Raw genomic sequence first — 24,577 nt, forward strand, 5'->3', positions numbered from 1 at the left:
ATTTTTTCACTGGGTTAGAAGCCCTTTATGATAAATGCAAGAAGTGAAATTGAAGAAGAGGGAGATTATCTATATAAAAAAATAACATCTGTATATATTTATATGAGCTATTTTAATATCTTACGTTCTAAACTTTTCAGCCTCCGCTCGTACAAACATACATATATATTCAGAGAAAGCCAGCTTAAGACAATAACTTCAACAGACTACAAAAAATTGGCCGCTTTTGCTAAAAATACAGCAATAACCACTATCTGCATTTTTCTTGCCTTCGATACTTTCGCATTAAAATTTAGTATCCAGCTCCTAAGGAAACGGTCAACAAAAATTTATCATTTCGTTTGTAAGTAACAGTAGTGTCGAAGGAATTTTTACATCTGATATTTCACAGCCTGTTTTTTCACTTTCTCCTCACGAAATAATGGGCCGTATGAATAAAAACGCAATTACTTTTTCTTAAAATTTCATACGTTTTAACTGTTTTTTAACTTCTTCTTTAGTGAACTCTTTAGATTTTTTTTAATGCCACCATTAAGATCAGTTTTTTAATTGCATTTTTGTTTTAGCGCCTGAAAGTATGTATATTCGCGCTCAAAAATGCAAAAATGCTCTCCGGCTACATACAATAACCAGTGCGCCTCTAGCTCCGCTTCAACAAACATGTCAACAAGTATCGCATGGCAAATGTATATGTTTGTGTTTGTGTTTGTGTCACAACGCTACAACTACGCGCTTGGTGTTGCCGTTACCACCTGCCGCCCGTTAAATTATTAACGAATTGGCTTTGGCAGGTTGTGTTGCCACTTTGCATACGATTAGTGTGGCACACGCCGTTACCACTTGCAATTCGGATACTGATGTGTTGTTGTTGAACTAGCTGATGCCTGCTGACGGTGTCGACGGACGCCGCCGACGCTGCTGCGGTGACATTCCCGCTGTTGACAGTAATCGTGCGCTTTAAACGTACATACATATAAACATACAACTACAGCCACATACATATGTAATTTACTTACGTTCTCACACAGTGTCTTAATGCCTTCCTTCCATTAATTTTCGTGTCGCTTTATGGTCATCCTTCAATGCTTAATCTCTTTTGCCCTCCTGGAGTTCGCGGCCCATGTTCCCTCACATTCCCTTCCTCTATTTCGCTTGACCATTTGCATATCTTCATTGCATCTATTCACCTCCACTTCGTTGGATTTTATCTTGTCTTCAGATCGCCTATTTGCCACCCGCTTGCCCAATCGCCTTGCTCGCGTGTGATAATTTGTAATCCTTTTGGTGCTCTGTTTAATTTTCATACCTTTTCGTTGCTCTGTTAGTCCGCTGAGCTCAAGAGTTTAAATGGGATTTGCACCTTCGCTCCAGCATCGGCCGTTGGTCAGCGACGTGCGACATCCGCATCAACAACTGTTTGCAGTTGATTCCCCTTTGATCAGGACAATGTTGAATGACAAGGATATTTTACAGGGAACAAAAAATTAGCAAAGCCTCCTTGTATGTCCATTAGCAAAGGAATTGATTGAGTTTAATATTTAATTTTCGAAAACAAATTGGAATCCTTGTCTAAGTAATCAAGATATCTGCTTGTATTCATATTTCATTTTAGAGCTTAACATGTGAGAAAATCTAGATGCTAATCGCTTCAAAATAAAAACTAGAATGTGTTCTGTTAGACCTGGTTTTATTTATGAATTTGCAGAAATTTTCTTTTGCTCGTGCATTTTTGGTAGTGCAGTTAGGCAGAGCAGTGAAGCCACTATTGTCAAGTCGTTGGGGCGATGTTTTCAAAAGCAAATCTCAAAAAACCCCAAAGGACGCCTAAAAGTATGCTACCTAAAATACTTAGTTGAGCTGCGACATTTTATTTCAGCTGCTCCCCGAGGTAAAGAAAACTATGACCTAATACAACCCCATATGGAAAGTGACTCCAGAATAGCGAAGAATCACTAGAGGCGTTATTTAATGCACATCTCCCATAAAGAATCCCACACTCGGAGCCCACAGTGGCGGGAACCGAATGAGGGGACCTGAGTATAGAAAATTTAGCAACTCAAACAAAGACTGAATGGTCACTAAATACCTTCTCGGAATTTGAATCACAAGAAATACCTAGATGCTAATTCTGCAGAAAACGATATAAAATGCGGAAACACGCTATGGGTATTCTCTTAGATCTAGCTAGAGCATTAATAATAAAGAAATTTTAATAGATGAGATCCCTCCGGCAGTAGTGTACCGCATCCTGTGGAATTTAGCATCCACCATGTTAGGCTGTGAAAAGATCTCGGCGCAATACGGCTTGAATGAGGCTACCCGGAAAGTCCAAAGAGATACACCGGGAGGAGGAAGCAAAAGCACATATACTAAAAGCTTATATGATGATCCAGTTATCATCAGAAAATATCTGATAACCATTAGCTGTCTGGAAAACCGGAGCAAGGCATTTACCTTGAAACCTACTGCATTTCATATATGTAATGTTACGTAGCTCCGACCAGGGACGGAGGAGGTTCATCAAATTTGGTTCTTACTATCATAAAATAATTTACTCATGCAACGATGGGTTAATCATACAAACGCATTGAAGGGAGAAAACGTAAAGGTGAGGACCGTCACGGCTTGAGGAAACGTAACCGCAGAGCTTAAGTTAGGGCCTAAGTAAATTTCCTTTTCACTTTCCTGAGGAAACGATTTAAAGAATTTGTTTGCAATCCAGAAGATGGAGCTAATATTATCCAATTCCAGTAGCGCTATTGTTTTCGCCAGAAGTACACTGGTCAGGTGCATTTCAGCTATGCATATGGTCCAAAAGCTTTGCTGGATGAGTAGGCCCCAACCTTACCATAATTAGCATGCTCACTATCAAACAATGATTTCAAAGTATAGAATGCGCCGAACGACATTCCCATAAAACCCCGATCGAACGATTTGAAGTCCTCTAACTAATTTCAAAACTCGAATGCCTCGACAATGAGACCATCGATCGTAAGGGTCTTATTGTTTTGCCAACGCATCCTATCCCCAAATTTTGAATCATTTCGATGCTTAAAATAAATTTTGAGCATGTCAAAAGTCACATTAGTGAACTGAACCGAAACGACTTAAGGAATATTATCGTCACACTGAATTTCAAAAGCACAAAGCAAGAACAAAATGAACATAAATTTAGATGATAACGAAGCACTGACAGTTGCAACACGTAAAAGTCCCTTTGTGTTTGTATGGACGTATGCAAGTACGAAGTAGTATGTGCTTATTTGGTATAATATGTACGTTTGCATTTTAACTGAAGCATAAGCTGTTGAGCAGTAAACACGAAAACAATGAATAAAACACAATAAAAAATGTGAGGAAAGAATGGTACAAAAAATAAAGAAAGAACTTTATTGTGTATGTATGTATGTACATATGTACGCGTAACTAAGCCCATCGACTACCACCTCCCACATCTGCGGCAAACCGAATGTATTAAAGTCGTGAATGCGCATTTCAAGCGCAGGATTTTAGCTACGAGCTACGGCGATCCTCTGCGGCAATACACATGTATGCACATTAGGGTGTCGCAATTCGTTTTTGCGAAAATGCGATTGGAACCTCTGTAAATTTTTCGGTAAGTGCCTGCCTGAGGTCCCTTTCCAATTTATGATATGCGTGTTGAAGTAGTCACAGGAATTTAGGAAGCTATACTCCATTTGCTTACGGCTTATAACACTCTGCCGCTAACTCGAGCTCCCACCGCATCTCAAGCTTAAGTTATTTGGAACATCCACCTCACTGAAAATTCCTGCTTCAACTCTTTCTCTTTCATATTCGGCAAAATGTTTATACGAGCCGTGTCCTGGATTAGCCTGCATGGTTGGGGGCTCTTCATAGAGCCAGGTTGCTAAAGGAATGCTTCGAATATCTCAACACTGCAGAGCTACCCATACTTACCCAGGAACAGCGCATTTTGCCTTCACAATCGGAGCTACAGCCTCATCGAGCTCTTCAACAGAAGTGAAAACGCGTAAGCTCGCCTTAGTTATGGTGGTTACAGGAGAACCAGTTGCCAGGAACTCTTCTAAACGTTTTTGAATGTAGAGATATTCCAATCAATTGGGCTTTAAATCAGAAAGCTCGAAATAAAGAAGAACAAATTTAACTAAGTAATAGCCTCTGCCAATGACTTATCCAACAATTAACTCCTGGCAATTAACCTTTGTAAAACTAAACTTGTCTTATGGCGTCAAGGAGAGAGCAAGGAAATGCCTAGGCTCCCATTCCTCGATTTATGAGGCTCTGTGAGCAGCGCACTCCAATAAAAGTGGAATATGATCTTCACTTACAGCCGCCAGAACTCTACATAAAATTAGGACTACTTACCGGAATCAAGGCCGACTTACTAAGATGGTGGTGTTGATTACAACATGGCACTTCCGCTTCAGATTTCTTATAGATATCCAACTGGCCGTGACTCATTGATTTTAATCTGTCCGTCGCCTGTTTGATGACTGCAACATCCTTCGAGTCGAGATATGAGTAAGTCACTATTAGGGAACGTCACTATGTATAAGTAGTTGTTGACATCCGAGAAGCTTTGAAGGCGTTGGGATCTAAAGTAGTAACAGGCCGATGTTCGCAAATGTCGCGCAAAGTTAATATCAATGAGTCACGGCAACGTCTCTATCTCTGATGCGTTCCTGGCCTTAGAAATAAATATTGCCCTTGAAATGGCTAGACACGGTTCGGAAGTGCAGATCAGCGAAGCGTATAACTCCACACAACAATCCATTTGTTAAGTACTGAACAAAATAGATAGAAGTCTAGTAACAAGTGGTCAATGAATCAACCAAGATGACTACGAAGTTTGTAGGCCTTAATGGCCGAAACTCAACAAGACACGAACTGACGAACTTTAAACGCAAGCAAAAATTCTTACCGGCGTCATCACAGAGCATTGTACTAAGTCTGCCGAAGGAGTCGGTATGAGGAAAAGGAAGTTGGTTGGTTGGTTGGTTTAAGTGTATTGTCACCCTGGTCAATCAGCGAGTTTTGACATTTTTATTCCACTGGAATGGTTAGGTTTGCAAGCATTTTCGTTGCTTATTCCTAAAACAGACGTTCGTAGGTCACCCTCTGTCTATGCTTCGTGTAATAAATTTCCTAGTTCAAGGCAGCCATATTCAACGGGTGGGACAGATGCAATTCGGATCCGTCCGTCGCTAGTTAGTACGCTGTTTCATTTCCGTAAATGTCCCTATACCCCTAGACTCATGTTATGGTAATATCTTAGTGATCCACAATTTGAGATCTAACGGAAGTGGAAGAGAGTGCCGGAATGGCCGGTTCGCTATCTGAGAAGATATTCCCCAGCGTTCTTACCTTACAGCCTCATTAAATTCAAACGTTTCTGCCTAGAAAATATTGCATAGTCTGGCAGGCGAAAGGATTTAGGTTATGTATCTCAATGAAAACCCCCGCACCAACCCCGCATTCCTTATGTACAAACAGATAATCTCCAATGGAACTGGACCTTCATTGAGTCATCCAGCCTTAGTAAGGCCTGTCCACGAGACCGGCGCCCCGTAAGGCAAAATAAGTCGCACAATTTTTGGTTTTAGACTCCATCTATTACCCAACATTCTCTTGGCTGCCACGCTAAGCTTTCAATGAAGTTTTAGGATCCATAATAACTCCAAGTTATTTCACCTTGCTTGACAGATCCAATTCCGTTCCCCGGGACCTTGGTTTAGTAAAATAAAGAAAGTTTGTTTTATTTGTAAAAAGCATAAGGTCAGTTATCATAGGATTGAAATGAGCTATTTATGGCACAGGAATCTACCGTCTTTACAGATCTTTCCACAATTCCGAGGAACCTTACCCGACAACTGTATTGCTGCGTTGTCGGCATAAGCCACTACCTTTAATCTCTGAGAGTCCAACTTTACCATTTCCTATGTCAATGTACAGCTGTCTAGACAAGGCGACTCAAACAATTCGGATCTGGTTATTTCCCTTACTTGGTTTAACAGGCTCTACATACATCCATATCTTCTTGACAATTTCGTGATGTTCTGGGTTACCCTAATGTGCATGTGTATATATATGCGAATACTTACACTAGTTACTTATGTACGTATGTAGATGTACTATATGTATGTAGACTGTACTTAAATATTTTGGATGCATGTACTCAGGTACTTATGAGCACCTTTCAGTAACTTTTTGGCCGGATTTAATCCGATTGCAATTGCTCATTTCCACGAGAGGATAATAAACGCCTCAGTGAGTTTGTGATACTGACAAATACTTCTCGTAAATGCATGCACAAGCGCACAAACAAATATTGAAATTTAACTACAACAACATGCAATTGGAATTAATGGGCGGACAAATGAACGAGTGAATGAATGAGCGAACGAGCGAACGAGCAACGGAATGAAATGAAATGGTTGCAAGCCATGTACAAGGACTAACACACATAGACATTGAATGTGGATGTGGCCGAGTGGTATGCCGCAATGTGGTGGAGCGCGGCACAATAACAGTAAACAACAATAACTGTAACAGCGCAACAGCAACAGCGTCGGAGATATTCGCTCTTTTCGGGCATATTTAAGCCGCATTAAACAAGGATGAAATGCCGCTGCAGTGAACGCCAACAACAACAAGCGACTCACTGACGGCCAGCGGTACAAGCATGGCTGCACGCAACTGAAAATCCTTATCAACTGAATATTAACACACACACACATACAAAAAATATATATATCTGCATACAAGTGTGCGTGTAATTGTGTGCCAAATGCACCGAAAATAGTACGAATATTAAATGTCATTAGGCACCGCGGGGATAACGCTTTGCGCTTTATGCTTTACGCTCATAGCACACGCTGGCATTTCTATTTTTGATATTTGCTGTCATTTAAGCGGCCAATATGAGTTTAAGCACAAAATTTATTATGTTATAAATTAGTGTAAATTAAAGGCATATTCGCACACACACACACACACACATACTACATACATATGTACATTTGTGCTATCGCAGCATAATATTCATGAGTAGGTACGATTTGCATTATTTGCTCAATTCATTCGTCCATTCATTTGCGGGTGTAAATTTAACGAAAATTGTTTGATTGCATGCCAATAAATTTAACTTTAGTTATTAAAATATTAAATATTCATAAATTAAATCACGCCTACATAAATGCGTAAAAAGCAAAAAAACAAAAAAACGCTGGATGAAATATTGCCTGATAACTGCAAATGAATTCGAGTGCGCGTGTGTGTGTGGATCTGTGCAGTTTGTAGGCTGATAATAATAAAACAAATATGTTTGTGCAAATGATGAATGGCAAAAAAAAAACAAGTTGAAACCACTTGGCCGACGCCGGTTTTACGTTCTGTTTATGGCATGTTTGCATTGTGGCTTTTATTATTAAATATTTTGGTAATATTCAAGTAAATTCAATAAATTTTAACTTTCGACAATTTGTACAGATAATTATGCAATAATGCCTTTACGGAATATGTATGAATTTCACGCATGCATAACTCTAAATTTTGAAATGTTGAAAACGACAATTCACCAAAAATAACCAAACTTGTTTTGTACTTTAAGATAGCTGAAATTCTAACTCGTTTCTGTCCTAACTGATATATTCAATTAATGCTAATTATAAGTGCGAAAGCTTTCGTTAATTTGGAACCACTGACTAACCCATGCGAAGCTGTGGAGTTTTACTAACAGTTAGTGAAAGAACATGGGTACAGGGTTTTAAGGCTGTATTTACACGCATAAAAGTAGAAATTTCACATATATGTATGTATGTACACTAGGCTGGACCAAAAAAAGTAAAGTCGGAATTTTAGTGCTCTCACCCCCTGGCATTGTTCTACACCGAAAAATATTGTAACCGTGTAAATTTCCGATCGAAAATTAAATTTTTTTAGAGTTCTATGCGATTTCTATGAAAAAAGGTTTTTCCCACACTCTAAAAAGTGCATGTAAAACCACTACTGAAAAGTATTTATTTTTCAACCAGAATCTGTTCAAGTATACGCACAAGATGTTCAAGATTTGATTTTGAACATGAGTTGTTTAAAATATACACATGAAATGTTTAAAATTACAAACATTTTGAAAGTAAAAATATATTTTTTACAAATAATAAATACTAAGTGCCAGGGGCGCACGCAGAAATATATATTTTTGGGGGGAAAGGGTTTATACTTCTAAATATATATCATCAGCAAATACTGAAAATTCGCTCTTTAAAATACATTTATGAAAGTTTTATTTACAGTATGAAATAAATAAATAAACTTTTTAAAGTATCATCAATTGCATTTTATTTACATAAAATTTACAAAGAACTCAGGCATTTTTAACCGGCTTAAAAAAAGGGGAGGTTATCAATTCTTCGGTGTATTTTTACTTCTTTTATTTATTCCACCGCATAACTTTGCTCCGCGTGGACCGATTCCAATAATTCTTTTTTCACCGGAAAGATGGTACCTTAAGGGTCGTCCCGTAATTTGGTTTAGACCCGATCATTAAATCATGAAAAAATTAACGGTTAAAGATCCACTCAACTTTCAAAAGTAATACAACATTTTACAAAAGAGTTTAAATATAAATAAATTAAATAATTTCACGAAATTTTTACACTTTTTTATTCATTTTCGCCGATTTCTAATTTCTCATTTTTTAATACTTCGAATAACGAAAATTTAACTGAACTTGTATTTTTATCATGTAGCTCATTTTGGTGGAACGAATTCGCAGTTAGCAAATTAAATCTTGGAATGCTTATTAAGAACAAATCAGTGGTAAACTTTTTTAGGCTGTAAAGTGTAAAAAGCAACAGTAAGTGAGTACGCATTGCATATTTTTAGGACAATGTTTTCATTCGCAGTTAAACTTTAAAGAGCTCTCAAGAAAGAAAGAAAAATTCTTACAAAATGACGCACAAGAAATGGAAAAGAAAATTTTTTCTTTCAGAATTTCTTATATCGTAATAAATTTAGCCCCAAAACCCACCGCTTGTGTGCGCTACGTGACAAATTTGATATGTAAAAGTAAACAGACATTGTTTAATTTTGCACACACTAGGAGAGGAAGCTGGTTACCTCTCTTTATATGCGTAAATTTAAACGAAAATTTTTTATAGGAACAATAATTGTTTAGAACTCAAAAAACAAATTTGAAATTTGTTCTACGCCACACATATGATAAGTAAAAGTAAGCAAGCAGTGTAGCAGTAAATTTGCATTCATTAAGAGAGGAAACTGGTTACCTATCTTAATATGCGCAAATTTAAACAAAAATTTTTTAGAGTGCATATAAAATACATTGGAAACTTTTAGCGCTTTGAAGACCTGTAGATATTTTTTGATTTCAAAACAAAAAAGGGGTATCATTTTTGTTCGGCATAGAACAATCCTAGGGGGTGGTGGCATTAAAATTCCTACTTTACTTTTTCACATGCATTTTCTTGACCACACCAATTTACATACCAATGGCCATTTAAAAAGTGGGCATATTTTTTGGATTTGTAAAGCGTTTTTAAGAGACCAGCCTAGATTGTATATATCCAACAAAAAAGCCGTCAAGTTTTTTAAGACAAAATATCTTTGTAAATTTTTTTTAATTTTCCAAATTTTTTTCAGTTTTTGGTCACTTAGACTCTAACATTTAAGTAATGTAAATCAATTCAAATAGAAAATATATTTTGATATTTCAAAATTGCACAACATTTTTTTGATAATACAAATTGGATATATAATGTTTAGCCATTAAAAAACTGAACATATATACATTTTTGGCAATTTGTCAACTGGGTAAAAACTATTGTTAATTTGAAAAGTGGACATGCATCTATGTATTTTTGAAAACTGGACCTATGTATTTTTGGGTATATCAAATATGATAATACTCGATCATTTAAAAACGTAACATAAAAAATTGTCGGTGAGAAGTGGATATATCCTTTCACCTTTGCAAGTTCAATATAAAATTTGCACAATTAAAGGTATACTAAAAATATTGAAAGAAAAATGTGAACACAAGTCTTATTCATCTTTTTAGTGTTTAGTTTATGTGTCCAATTTTTGGATGACCAAAAAATTATTTAAAATTTTGAAATTACCAAAAATGTATGGCCATTTTTGAAATTAACACAAATTTGAGTTAACTTTTTGAAGGTAAAAAATTTATGTCCATTCATAAATTACCCAAAAGGTATGTTCATCTTTGACATGCCAACAATTTATATCTGTTTCTATCCATCTTCCAGTCTCATCCGCTGTTCTAATTTTTCCAACAGTGTATTTTGGAATAAAAAATTTCGTAATCTTTTATAAAATTTAATTTGAAGACAAATCAGACAATCTGTTTGTAGCTCCAAAGGCCAGTCGCAGTGTTGCGAAGCTTTAGCTTTTTCGTCGCTTTCAAGTTCGTCTCATAAGAATTAGGTGTCCTTCCTTGAACGTCTATGTGTTTTTAGATGCGGTGCCAGCATTTTATCCTTAAGTTGGAAATTACGAACTCAAAATGCCGGGATATCTTTGGACCGCGCAAAAGCAATATATACTAGATCACTATACATTGGTTTGTTGCAAGAAACTAGGAGCTAGATAATTAACTTGCTAAAGGGCTCTGAACATAAAATGCACATACCATCTGCAGAGTGTTAGTCCATTCCGGCCGACATTCAACGAATACGACGAACGACACAATATATATTCGAATAACTAAATGCTAATTATATGCAAAACTAAATCGAAACAAACGCCGCTATGTCTGAATTTGGCATCCCCTCAAAACTTATACGGCTGTGTAAAATGACGTTGAGCAATACCACCAGCTCCGTCAGAATTGGGAAAGACCTCTCCGAGCCGTTCGCCACAAAACGGGGTTTCAGACAGGGCGACTCCCTTTCATGTGACTTCTTTAATCTGATGTTGGAGAAGATAATAAGAGCTGCAGAACTGAACCGCTCAGGAACAATTTACTACAAGAGCGTGCAATTGCTGGCTTATGCCGATGACATCGACATCATCGGTAACAAAAACCGGGAAGTCTGTTCTGCCTTTTCCAAGTTGGATAGGGAAGCAAAGCGAATGGGTCTGGTGGTAAACGAGGACAAGACGAAGTATCTCCTGTCATCAACCAAACAGTCAGCACATTCACGCCTTGGCACCCACGTCACTGTTGACAGTTACAATTTCGAGAAAGTAGAGAATTTCGTTTACTTGGGAACCAGCAATAACACTGATAATAATGTCAGCATTGAAATCCAACGCAGAATCACTCTTGCCAACAAGTGCTACTTTGGACTGAGTAGGCAATTCAGGAGAAAGTCCTCTCTCGACGTACAAAAACCACACTCTTTAAGTCACTCATCATGCCCGTGCTGGTATATGGCGCAGAAGCATGGACAATGACAACATCCGATGGGGCGGCTCTTGGGGTGTTTGAGAGAAAGATTTTGCGGAAGATTTACGGTCCTTTACGCGTTGGCGACGGCGAGTACCGCAGATGATGGAACGATGAGCTGTATGAGCTTTACAACGATATGGACATAGTGCAGCGAATTAAAATACAGCGGCTCCGCTGGCTTGGTTATGTCGTTCGAATGGACACCGACGCTCCAGCTCTGAAAGTATTCAACTCGGAACCCGCTGGTGGTAGCAGAGGAAGAGGGAGGCCCCCACTGCGATGGAAAGATCAAGTGGAGAAGGACTTGGCTTCACTTGGCGTTTCCAATTGGCGTCAGTTGGCACAGAGGAGAAACGACTGGCGTGCTTTGCTGAACTCGGCCAAAATCGCTTAGGCGGTTACAACGCCAAAAAAGAAGAAGAAGAAGAAATCGAAACAAAAATGTAAAGCTTCTAAATATATAATTTAGATTTTGATATCTTATTTTGTCAGATAGGCGTTGTTGTGTTTAAGATTCAACGCCGCGATAAAATGACAGCCATCGACAAGGTGTTGCAAGTAGCTTCAACAAAACAAGCCACCGCAAATTCCTGATACGAGCGGACGCATTTATCATTTTCTGCGTAAATCCACATACCAAACATTATAAAAGAACACAACGAAAAGTGAAGCATGTACATTAAGGTGGTCCTTAAAAAATCAAATGAGCGATTTTTTGTTCAGTCTCAACGCCTTCAATCAGAAAAACCACGGTCACAAATATCACATACAAATGTTGGACCCAATTGGCGACGGTTAAGGCGTGTCGGAATGGGGTCCAAGGCCAGATGCTCCATGGAGACTCAAAAAATTAAAAATATTTTTCTCATTTAATACCCAAAATCGATATTACTAAAGTCGAAAATATCACATTAAATTTTGGTCCCGATTGCAGTCGATTAAAACGTTTTCATAGGGTAACCTGAAGTTTGACCCCTGTGCGACACGTCTTAACCAACTCCAAACGGGGCCAAAATTTATACGTGATATCTTCGACTATAGTAGCATCGACGTAGGGGTTGAGGCTTAGGAAATATAATGTAAAAATTTGCTTACTACATAAAAGGACCACCCTAATGTACATAAATGTTGCGATTAGAATCCAGCAATGAAGTAAGCGAAGCCTAAGTAATGAGCGTGTTGATGAATAGGTGTACAAGCAAATGCTCCTCATTAGCACACACATATGTATGTATGTATGTGCGCACCACTCACCGGCATATGGCTCCTAAACAGCAACAACCAACAAAATGTGTACATTTATATTTTCCGTACAATAAATTAAAACCATGTAAGCGTATAATTAAACGCGCTTGCAAGCCGTCAACTAAAATATCTGGTTCTGGCGGGCTGTTGTCAGAGAACGTTTAAAACAGAGAAGCAGCAATTACGAATAGCCGTGTGAATTGTCAAACACTACCAAAATCGCTCTAGAAGCTCACCACTCGAATCGAAAACTGAGAGCGGCAAATTAACCGATCTGAGCGGCAAGTTAACAGAGCTGAGCGGAGATACAATTTTGTTAATTTGTATCAATGTTAAGTGCTTTGGTTTGGATTTTCTTTTTCGCGGCATTGATTTAATAAAAAAAAAGATTAAAATTCTTGGTTAAATTAATGAAAATTAATTTTCGAAAATATATACAAAGGAATGCTTTAACTCCAAAACGTAGATTTGTTATCTAATAAATATGTGAAAGCTATGCAAATATACAAACTCATTGGTGATTTGCCGTCGGCATTTGGGTCGCAAAAGTCGTTTTTTTTAACGATTCTTATTGTAGTTGCCGCGCTATTTTCAATGCAACAAACCGCAGTTTTCTAGGTGCCTTAGTTTTTTCCCAAATTCACTTTAAAGATGGACACATTGACAAAAAAAAAAGCCTACAAATGCGTACTCTTTGGTAATTTGTTGAAGGCATTAAAAAGCGAAGAAAAAATCTGTTTTTATTTTTTAACGATTGCTATGCTGCTTTCAATGCAACAAACCGCAGTTTTCTTGCTAGCAAATTCACTTCAAAGATGGATACATTGACAAAAACGTACAAAAGCAGCAATTGCACTTGTTAGCAAAGTGGTTTTCTCGAAAAGTTATGTTTGAGTTTTATGAACATTTATTACGAGAAAATATGCCATATTGAAATAACCTAAGCAAATACCTTTTCTTAAAATCTCAGACCTTTTACTCGATTTGATCAAATAAATTTAAGTGAAAGTTATGAAATTTTAAGTAAAAGCAATTGCTTAGTTTTTATGCATACCGGCCAATGTGTTGAATGATGATTTTCAACTACAATACTCGTGTTACATGTAAATAATGGGGCTCATTCATGGTCAAAATAAAGTTGACACTAAAGTTAGTTACAGCTTTTTCACATCATGTTCAGTGGAATAGGTATCTGTGAAAAAAACTGCAACTAATTTTCTTCCTATTAGGCATGCGCATATGGATGCTTTTAGTACACACAGATGCGATCAACTAATTAGCAACGAAATTCAAAATGATATTGTTTGCGAATTATGTTTATTTATTTATTTTTAATAATTTCCTTTAAAATATAATTCAATCTATAACAGAAACCACAATAATAAAAGTTTAAAAGCTTGCACAAATTGCATAAAAATTAATCAAACTTCAAAAAAATTGTTATCAAGATTTCAAAATTTTTAATTTGAAATTTAGAAAATTTTCGGGTATGCACCTTTGTAGCCCATTCAATGAAGTACACTAAAGTGCAAGTTTCTAGTCATTAAAAATTACCGTATTTTCTTTCATATAGCACATGATCAAAATTTTTAACAACTTGAAACTTGCACTTTCTTATACTATAATTGAATGGACTACAATACTGCATACCCGAAAATTTTTTAAATATTCTAATTAAAAATTTGGATGACCATTTCTTGAAGTTTGATTCGTTTATTGCAATTTGTGTAAGCTTTTAAACTTTTATTATTGTGGTTCTTGTTACAGATTGAATTATATTTTAAATGAAAATCATTAAAAATAAATAAACATAATTTGCAAACAATATCATATTGAATTTCCTTGCTAATTAGTTGAACGCATCTGAATGTATGTATGTACATATGTACATATGTACCCAATACACATACTCCAAAATCATTTATTGATAACGTTCTTGCACATGCACATAATATTACATATATGTATGTACATACATACTAACTTCTTATTTGGGGCTGACAAACTTTAACTTAAGAGTCGACTTTATTTCGTCTACTAATATGCCCCAATAGTTTTGGAGTCAAATGAAAATGCATTTCCCACGCATGCATGCTACATTATTTGACAACGTACGTTTTTACATGCATATATAAGTTCATACGTACATACATATGTGCATATTGCTGCCTAAGTACTACGCACATATATACAAATGTACATATGTACAACTCACGGCAGCATACATACACACATACATAATTACGCGCATATTCAAATACAACAATAACTATTTCATTCATAAACGCATGCGCATATTTCTCAAGGCCAAGTAAATTCATTCATAAAAACAACCGCAGCACATTTCCCCGCAAATTCATCACCAACAAGCGCAACTTTGTCAATCCGACACAAAAATTCTAAAATCTTAAAATGAAGAAATCTCGGCCAGCCAAGTGAAAAGTGGCAATTATTTCTCTATATCCAGTAAAATAAGTTATCTCGAATTTTGGCAATTTTTGGTAATTTTTGACAAAACACTCAATTTCTCTGTTCCCTTCCAATATTTCAACCACTAACTAGTATTTTAAGGTGTCATTTTAATAAACATTAAATAAAAGTGTACGTTTTCTGCAGGAAAATACATAAATTTTTTTTAATAAAATCAAAAGGAAGTTCACAGATGTAACGTGGCAACTTAGCTCGTTTTCACATTTTTCGGTCCGAAATTGTAAAATTTTTGTCCATGACGCGCCACGATTTTTGTACAGGTGGGTCAATATGCCTTGAACACCATTTACATATATACAAAAAAATTATTTTATTTATTTTTTAATATTAAAAATTTCTACACTTCAAAGCGTTTATAAAAGTATATTTACATATATGCACGGACGATTTTTAATATTTCTCATCCGTAAGCAAATCTTCAGTACCATAAAAGATTCAAACACATCAAAGTACAAGCAATGCAATGTCCAAGCTAGTGCTACTCCACTGTACATGTGTATATGAATGTATGCATGTATGCGTGTAAAAAATGTCAATTCCAGTTGGTTTTTAACCCATTTTAGCGGACAGAGTTTTTTTGGTTTCAGCTGGTTCCAACTGTTAAAGAAGCACAATTTTTATGGTTAATCTTGATGAAAGTTACATGCATTGTAGAGAACATGGTTACATGCAGAATTTTAAATTAATTAATATTATTCTTCATACAAAATGTACGAGTATTGCTTTATTAAATGCAAACTTATGCGAAAATCTAAATGTTTCGTAAACGTAGGGTTAATATTTTCGCGTACGTGCCAATCTGGTGTCGATTCCCAGAAATTGAATAATTTGTGTGTTGATGGGAGCGGCGAGGGGAAGACGAAAGCCGACCAATCGTACATTTGTATGTACATATTATGATACATACATTACATATCTACATATTTACAAATGCATGTGTATATACGTACATATTTATGCGTTTGGCTTTTTGCATGAATAGAAAATTTGATTGCAGAAATAATTTTAATGAAATTAATTTTATAAACACATTTGTACTATATAATATTAAGTTTATAAGTTAATATCGGTATTTTGATAACAAGTCATAATTTGTTAGACACACATACGTACATACACGGGCAATCAAAAGTGATTGCATGGTTCTTTTTTGTATAATATTTACAATGTTTTTCAAGTAAACATTTTTTTGTTATTTTTTTATAAAAATAAGGTTCATGCAGTAATCGAAACCATATAAGTCAAACTTTCAAAATTTATACAGAACGTAGAAAAATTCAACCAATTTTGATCTAAATTTTCTACTTTTTAATCAAATGGCCTTATTCATTAAAAATAAAGTAGCTTTATAAAAGGTTTATAAATTGAAAAATGTATGAAAACGTCAATTTATAAAGCTCTTGAGACCTACTTTATTTTTTATGAATAAGGCCATAAATTTTTAGAAAGTTTTGGGTACGCAGATAGATAGGTTATGTATGTAATTTTAGTGAAACAAGTGAAAGTTTTAAGCGGATAAAAGATCGCTTTAATTTTTAATGAATTTTTTTCCGACGTATTTTGCGGTTTTATGCATATAACAGGTGTAATTTATAAAATATAGTATTTAATTTTTGTTTTATTATTTTGTTTGCAAACGGCGCATTTTATTCTACAAGAAATTCGCTTTTATGTATATGGTAACAAGTACAAGCCGTCCGCAACAAAAAATCATTAAAAATCTGCGCGATTTTTTAGCCGCTTAAAACTTGCACTTGCTTTTCTACCGATCTATCATTCTAAAAACTCAGATTAAAAAGTTCAAAATTTAGACGAAAATTTGTTGAATTTTTCTAAGTTTTGTATAAAGTTTGACTTATGTGGTTTTGATTAAAGCATGAACCATATTTTTATACAAAAAAATAACGAAACAATTTTAACCGCGCGCAGCATTTGTTTATTTGCATAAGTGCATACATATAAACATAGATGGGCACACCAATACAGTCTCATTTTGTCATGGTATTCGTGAATCGCGCTGAGTAACAGTTGCCACTTTTCTATATTGTACAAAAGTGCGTCGTTTTTTGCGCGGGTTAGAAAACGCTCTTACAAATTTATATTTAATTTGTATTATGAACATGAAACGAAAATAATAAAATATAATAAAAAAATAATGAAGAAATAATTTCAAATAATGAATTATGAAATTAATTTTTATAAGTACATATGTACGCGCATGAAAAGTTTTTTTAATTTAATTTCATTAAACTAATGTTTTAAAAAATGATAGTTTATTCAACAACAAAATTCACGAATTTAAAATTTCTAAACTTTGTAAAAAACTCAGTATTCAATAAAGTATACTAAATATATTAAATTGCCGTATCGTACATACATATATACATAAAGCCTATTACAAAACACTTTAAATTGGTTTACACAGTTCGGCAGTTTGACTTTTTTACCATGACAAATAATGTTGCCTTATATTAAAAGTACGATTCCAAGTAGTCGTATTACCACGTAACAAGCATTGGGCATTATTGGCTTTCCTTAAAACGAAAAACTATAATTGGCACTCATACGCAGCCATTTTGGGCATTGTTACATATATAGGTGGCAACAACGCGCTAAAATTACAAATAAAAATATTCAACGGCGAAGCGTGGTATTACTCTCATGAAAACTGAAAGCAGACTGAAGTGAAATTCGCTGCGTCGTTTCTGTATACGTATAAAGGCCCGTCCACATAGAACTTTGGCGTTGCGTTGGCGTTGGCGTCGCTTCAACAGCTGACTATGAATACATGAATTCAAATGCAGCCGTCCACATAGCCAAAATTCGACAACGCTCACGCCAACACAAAGCAAAAAGATGGCCAACTCTCATCTTTTCGCGTGCGTCGCTCGTCAGCTGTTGCAAATAAATAAAATTATGTGAAATATTTTCCTTTTTAATCAAGTGCGGGCAAGAAATATCGTTTTTAATGCAATTATTGATATGAAATATTAATTTATCTGTCGTTAGTATATTAATGTAGTGGCCCAAGCATTCGCTGCCAAGCGCTCATTGTAGCAAGCATACTTTTAACGTGCGTTCTGTCAAACCAACGCCAACGCCAAAGCTAACACGAAAGTTCTATGTGGACCGGCCTTAAGCGCTGCGACGCAGAAGCTACTCGCGAGCAGTGTTGCCAGAACTTTTTGGACGAACCGGCTAAATTGGCAAATAAATCCGGCTAAAAACGGCTAAAATGTTTCAACTAAACTTCGCATGTTTTATTTAAATAAGTCACGAGTAAAAAGATTATTTTTTGGAGAGCAGTTACAAATTCGAGCCGGAAAAAATTTTGCCAGCAAGAATTTGCAATTAGGAAAAACATATGATTGTGGCACATGGTGGGATTTTTTGTCGACGATAATTTGAATAAACAAGTTCGTTAAATTTAAAAATTTACAAACTGGAGCGATTTTAAAATGAAAAATGTAAGTTAATACTTGTTTACATAATTAATTTAGTTAATTGCAATGTTTTGAAAGGTACTCGGCAAAAAAACTGTATTCTTAATCGGAATGCAATCTCAACCAGAGTCGATATAGTAAACCCGACAAAGAAATTGAAACATATGTTGAAGAAAGTCGGACTGTACAGAGTCGTTCGTACAGAAAATTGCAAGTTTCTCTACACGAGAGAGAATTTGGGAGCATTTTTTCTTACTCTCTGATGTTTTGAGTGATAATTCTCGCTGGATTTTCGGCGAACAAACCTATTGTCTTCCCTACAAGGCCGTTTTAGACTGACCGACTCTCAATACACTCAAATAGAAACCAATACAAATAAAAAACGCAGTAAAAATTTCCCTTCAATTTTAAGGCAGTAAAACAACGACCTTAAGTTAACATGAACCGAGGCCATATGTTGACAAGGGATGCAAAGTCACAGTTACACAAAAGAAATGGTCAGATTTTTCAGAAATCTCTTCAATTCTGATGTAAAATATGATGCCAAAAGACTGCAGATCTCCCATTTGGATGACCGGTCATATGACCGGCAGATGTCTCGTAGGATTCCCAGAGAGTTTTGTTTTACATAGAAATTTGTGCTCTTTTATTTTCATTTTGACTCACCTTAGTGTTGGTTCCTTTAGTTCAAGTTGGCATTCGGTTTTTGGAATTTAAATAAGTGCTCAGCGAAAAAGTTTGTTTAAAAAAATACATATGTGACCATAGTGCTTGAAAATATTAATTTTTCCCTTACCCTAAACCTTTGGGAGTTGGCAAAAATGATGTTTGGTAATTTAGGCAGAATTGAATATGCGCTATCTGGGAAGACAATATCTACATATAATATTTATTCTGTTTGTTGGCACTATATCCAAACACAAACGCATCTTAAGTGTCGTAACAGTGAAACAATTTCTTATTTTCTAAATTTGCGAATAAAAGTTCATACTTAAAATTAAGACATTTATAACAAACATTTTATGAAGAAAATCCCCGTTACGGCTTTATTTAGAGAAAATATATTCGTTTAAAATAAAAATAAGCGAAATCGGCCCAATTTTATATGGCCCTGTCTGACATGAAAATTTTCTCCACGATAAGGCTAGTAGCCATTTCTTACAGATTTTGGGTGGCTTAGTCAAAAATGGAAACATATATACATATTTGAAATTTAAGAAAACAAGGAAAATAGCAAAATCGGTTAAAAACGGCTAATTTTTTTCTGCAAAACGGCTAACAAATCGGCTGCCGGCTAAATCGAAATTTCTCCGGCTGTTTGCTATCGAAACCGGCTAAATCTAGCCGGAAAACGGCTAAAATGGCAACACTGCTCGCGAGTAGCGTTTTGCCCATCATTGATATAAATGCATCTACATAGGTATGTATATGTATTTACAAACATTTTTATGCGCTTGCCTTTTAGCGCGTTTAAAATTTATTCAATGAAGAATTTACTAATTGTTGACGAAAATATGGTTTACAAAATTTTCGCAAGTTTATATTAGTTAATTGGAATTTTTATGAAAATAACGTTTTCCCAAAATTTATCCAGATATTTTTTGTAATAATTAAAAAAGGTTTTCGATTTAATTCAATGAAAGGGGCAAATCAAACGTCAGTTGAAGTGAGAGGATGCAATAAGCAGAGCTTAGTTAAAACAATTAAATTTAAAGTGAATAAAGGCAGTTAAAAACTTAGAAAACCACAAAAACATAAAAACTCAAGTGCCTCCTTTTGTTAAAGTGATTTGTGCACCACATTTTTTTTTTGTTTGTTAGTTTGCAAACACAAAAGAAATTACAATTTTGGTTAAACAAGTAACACTACGAAAGACGGCGATAGAAAAGTAAGAAATGGCGCCAAAAACCAGAACAAATAAAAAACATAATAACGAAGAAAAAGATTTAACTTCAAGCGATTCCAGCGACAACGAAACTTCTTCTGTCAACTTAACTACAATAATAGATAAGCTAAACAAAGAGTTTAAAGTGCAGGAGAGGGCGTTGAAAAAAATAAGAGAGTCCCAAGACCACATAAGTGATGGCTTTAATGCACTTAAGAAAGAGATCGATCGATTAACAGAAGAAAATAAACAAATTAAAAAAGAAATGAAAGAGATTAAAACGAATGGAGAAAATGTGAAACTGAAAATGAAAACATTAGAACGTAATATGATGGAGATAAAACAAGAAAAAAACAAAAACAATTTAATAATAACTAATCTACCACAAATAAAAGACATAGACTTAAAACCGGTCATCATGAAAATTGCCGAGCAAGTTAATGCCAACATAAGCAATGATAGCATTGTAGATGTGTTTCAAAATGAAAACAAGAAATTTAGAACACATCCCATAATTGTGAAAATGAAATGCGATGAGTTAAAAACCAAATGCTTTGAATTTAGAAAGAAAGGTGGGCAGATAGATGTAAGCAAAATACTTACCGATATTGATATGAAAGGAAAACATGTAAACTTTCATCAGCTGATGGAGAAAGAGCTTAGCGATCTCATGAAGAAGGTGAAATCAGAAGCAAACAAAAAAAGCTACAAATACGTGTGGGTGAAGGATGCGAAAGTCTTTGTAAGAAAAGACAACAACACTGCTGCTATACTAATTAAAGAAATTGATGATATGAGAAAACTTGAGTAATTAGCTACTTAAGTATATATATTTTTTTTCTATAATCATGGAAGCTGTTAATGCAGCACTTGATATTAATGTGAAATATGAGTTAAATAAATTGATTTTTAGCAATAATTATAAAAATATTAATATAATGTATCTAAATATTCAAAGTATTAGAAATAAGTTGAATGACCTTGATATGCTGATACAACAAAATACGATAGAGGGTAGAACTGTTCATGTAGTTGCGGTAAGCGAAATTTGGATATACGAAAATGAAAATATGTATTTCAATTTGAAAGATTATACTGCTTATTTTGCAAATCGTATTTCAAATAGAGCAGGAGGGTGCGCAATTTTCGTACACAAAACAGTTCCATCTTCTCTCGTATCTGTAATTGAATATGAAGGAAGTAGCTTTTTGACAGTAAAATTAATTAAAGCAAATATGCACATCTCGTGCGTCTATAGATTCTGTGCGTCTGATATCAGCCTCTTTGTTGACAAATTAGAGAACGAAGTATTAAAATATAAGAGATCCATAATTGTTGGTGATTATAATTTAAACCTTTTAACTTCAAATATATATATAAACAACTATATTAATATGGTACTCAGTAGTGGGTTTCTTTTTCTTAACAGTTTGAGCAGAGAGATGTATACACGAAGAGGAAGCGATTCCAAAACCATCATTGATCATGCTCTGACGGATTTAGTTGAATTTTCATACACTCTATCGTTAGATGACAATGAAATTTCTGATCATAGACTCCTAGCTTTAACTTTTAATAACAATGTACTAAATAAAGAACCTCTCAAGAGTGAAATACAAGTTTTTGATTACGCATTATTCGAAGAAAATAATCATATATACAATTTATTAGAACAACCTCACTTTTCGGGATTTCATACACAACTATGTAGTAGTATTGGAAAATGCACTAGGCGTATTAAAAAAACCAATAAAAATGTTAAGAAGCCATGGTTAAATAACGAAATTTTAGCCGTAATCAAAGAAAAAAACAAATATTATAAATTAAAAAAGAGATATATTAATAACTTATATTTTGAAAATAAGTTTAGGTATTTTAAAATTCAAGCACGTAATAAAATTAATAATGCGCGAAGGCAATTTTATGGTAGACAAATTGAAGATAATATCCAATCCAGTGCCAAGACGTGGAGAGTTTTAAATCAGCTTATATATGGACAAACTAATGTATCGCCCCTAGCTATCACGCAAATAGATTATAATGATAAAGTTCTTACAACACCAATGGAAATAGCAGACGCTTTTAATCATTATTTTATACATATTATAAAAACGCCAGAAAATTTTGAGTACTCCCCTGAGCCTGTAGATGGCATAACACATCCTTTTGTCTTAAGTCAGTGTGATTTCGAAAAGGTAAGAGATGCAATCAGTACCCTTAACCCAAAGTCGGCAAATGGTCCGGATGGTATTTCTGTCAGATTGGTACAAAAATATAAAGAAGAATTATCTGAGCTGTTATCAAAGTTCATTAACGACTGTTTTAAAAGTGGTCAGTATCCAGAAGAGTTGAAAATCGGATCCGTAGTTCCAATTTACAAGAGTGGAAATAAGGAGGTCTGCTCAAACTATAGGCCAATAACGAAATTGAGTACGATTGATAAGGTATTTGAAACTATTTTATTAAATAGATTAAAACAATTTATTATAACTAATGAAATAATCAGCGATAATCAGTTTGGATTCACGGAAAAATCTAGCACGCTATCTGCTTGTATCAATTGCACAGAGTTTATTTATGAAAATTTAGATAAAAAAAAGTATGTTGGTATGTTGGCAATTGATCTCAGCAAAGCCTTTGACTCAGTGAATCTTCCCATCATGATAGAAAAACTAAGGGAGTTGGGAGTTGATGGCATTGCAATTAAACTCTTTGAAAGCTTTCTCATTGACAGAAAACAATATGTAGAAATCAAAAACTGTAAAAGCTCAATCAAAACCATTAGAACAGGTGTTCCACAAGGATCCAAATTGGCAGCCACCTTATTTTTAATATATATTAATAACATTTTAAAGCTTAATTTAAAGGGTATGCCGCAATTCTATGCTGACGACGGAACTTTCCTGTATGCTACTAATAGTCTTGATGAGCTTTTAACTTATATACAAGAGGATCTAAATATTATATCCCAATGGTTCGAAAGAAATTTATTGAAAATGAATTTAGCCAAAACCAATTTCATAATTTTTAACAATTACAGGGACATCCCTAGTATTCATGATCTAAAAGGAGTTCATCTAGATAGTAGTTTCATATCGAGGGTAGATACATTAAAATACCTTGGCATTTGGTTTGACGCCAATTTAAACTGGCGAGAACACATAAACAGAATTAAAATGAAACTATTACCGCTAAATTTCGCTATTTATAGAAATCGTAAAGTGATTCCACAAAAACAATTATGGCTTCTATACAACTCTCTGTTCATGTCCAAAATACATTATTTAAACCCTATATGGAATAACTGCTCTGAGCAACTTACAAATGAAATTCAGAGAATACAAAATAAAGTTATAAAAAATATTTTGCATTTGCCTAGAGGAACGGCAAGCGAGCTCTTATATCAAAATAGGTTGGATATTCGTAAATATGCTATATTGCAAACATTAGAAGCATTTTACAAAGTTAAAAATAATGTAATAAAACATAATTTATCTATTCCAGAGGAGCCAAACCTCGAATACGCGCTACGAACTAGGTCGAACATCAGACCGCGATTCTTTCGAACGGAAAGAAGTGCGAAATCCTTGAGGCACTATGGTGTAAAATTATTTAATACGCTTCCCGACGAAATAAAAAATGCTAGAAATCTCCAATGCTTTAAAACGAAAGTCAAACAGCTACTTCTTAATAATTTTAATTTCAATATATAAATTTAATATGTCAACTTCTTTGTTATGAGTATCACCGAAACCTAGATTGGAGCGTTGAGCGCTTTTTGATCGCGCTGTCTCCTTTTAACATATACTATTTTGTTAGGTTAGAGGGATTCAGCGTGATCAAGAAGCGCTCAGCGCTCCCATTTAGGTTCGGATGTATTTAAAACGTTATTTGGCTTATACTTAGGTAATTATAATTTAATATTACTTTATATTGTCTAACTTATCCCTTTTAATTTTTTTTTCTTCCAATTTATTCCTTTATTAATTTTTTTTTTCATTTTATTGTAGTAATTTACTATCACCACAATTGATGGCAAACATTTTTTAAAAACAATTAAGCTATCTTCTCGTACAAAAA

General features: G+C 34.8%; 1 protein-coding gene across 1 annotated transcript; it reads left to right on the forward strand.

The window, feature by feature from the left end:
• The first annotated feature begins 20,507 nt into the window (after positions 1–20,507).
• Positions 20,508–21,308, forward strand: LOC118742105 (intracellular protein transport protein USO1-like). The gene is made up of 2 exons (XM_036474068.1): positions 20,508–20,820; positions 20,893–21,308. The coding sequence occupies exons 1-2, from the start codon at positions 20,508–20,510 to the stop codon at positions 21,306–21,308; spliced, it is 729 nt and encodes a 242-aa protein (XP_036329961.1).
• Positions 21,309–24,577: the final 3,269 nt, after the last annotated feature.

This window comes from Rhagoletis pomonella, unplaced genomic scaffold, assembly GCF_013731165.1.
Source record: "Rhagoletis pomonella isolate Grant_MI unplaced genomic scaffold, Rhpom_1.0 Rhpom_scaffold_00006, whole genome shotgun sequence".
Taxonomy (NCBI): Eukaryota; Metazoa; Arthropoda; class Insecta; order Diptera; family Tephritidae; genus Rhagoletis; species Rhagoletis pomonella.

Excerpts from the sequence above, each read along its gene's own strand:
- LOC118742105 (XM_036474068.1), top strand. The coding sequence starts at position 20,508 with ATGGCGCCAAAAACCAGAACAAATAAAAAACATAATAACGAAGAAAAA. Across the intron at positions 20,821-20,892 it reads GAAAATGAAAACATTAGAAC|ACATAGACTTAAAACCGGTC; the intron begins GTAATATGATGG and ends CACAAATAAAAG.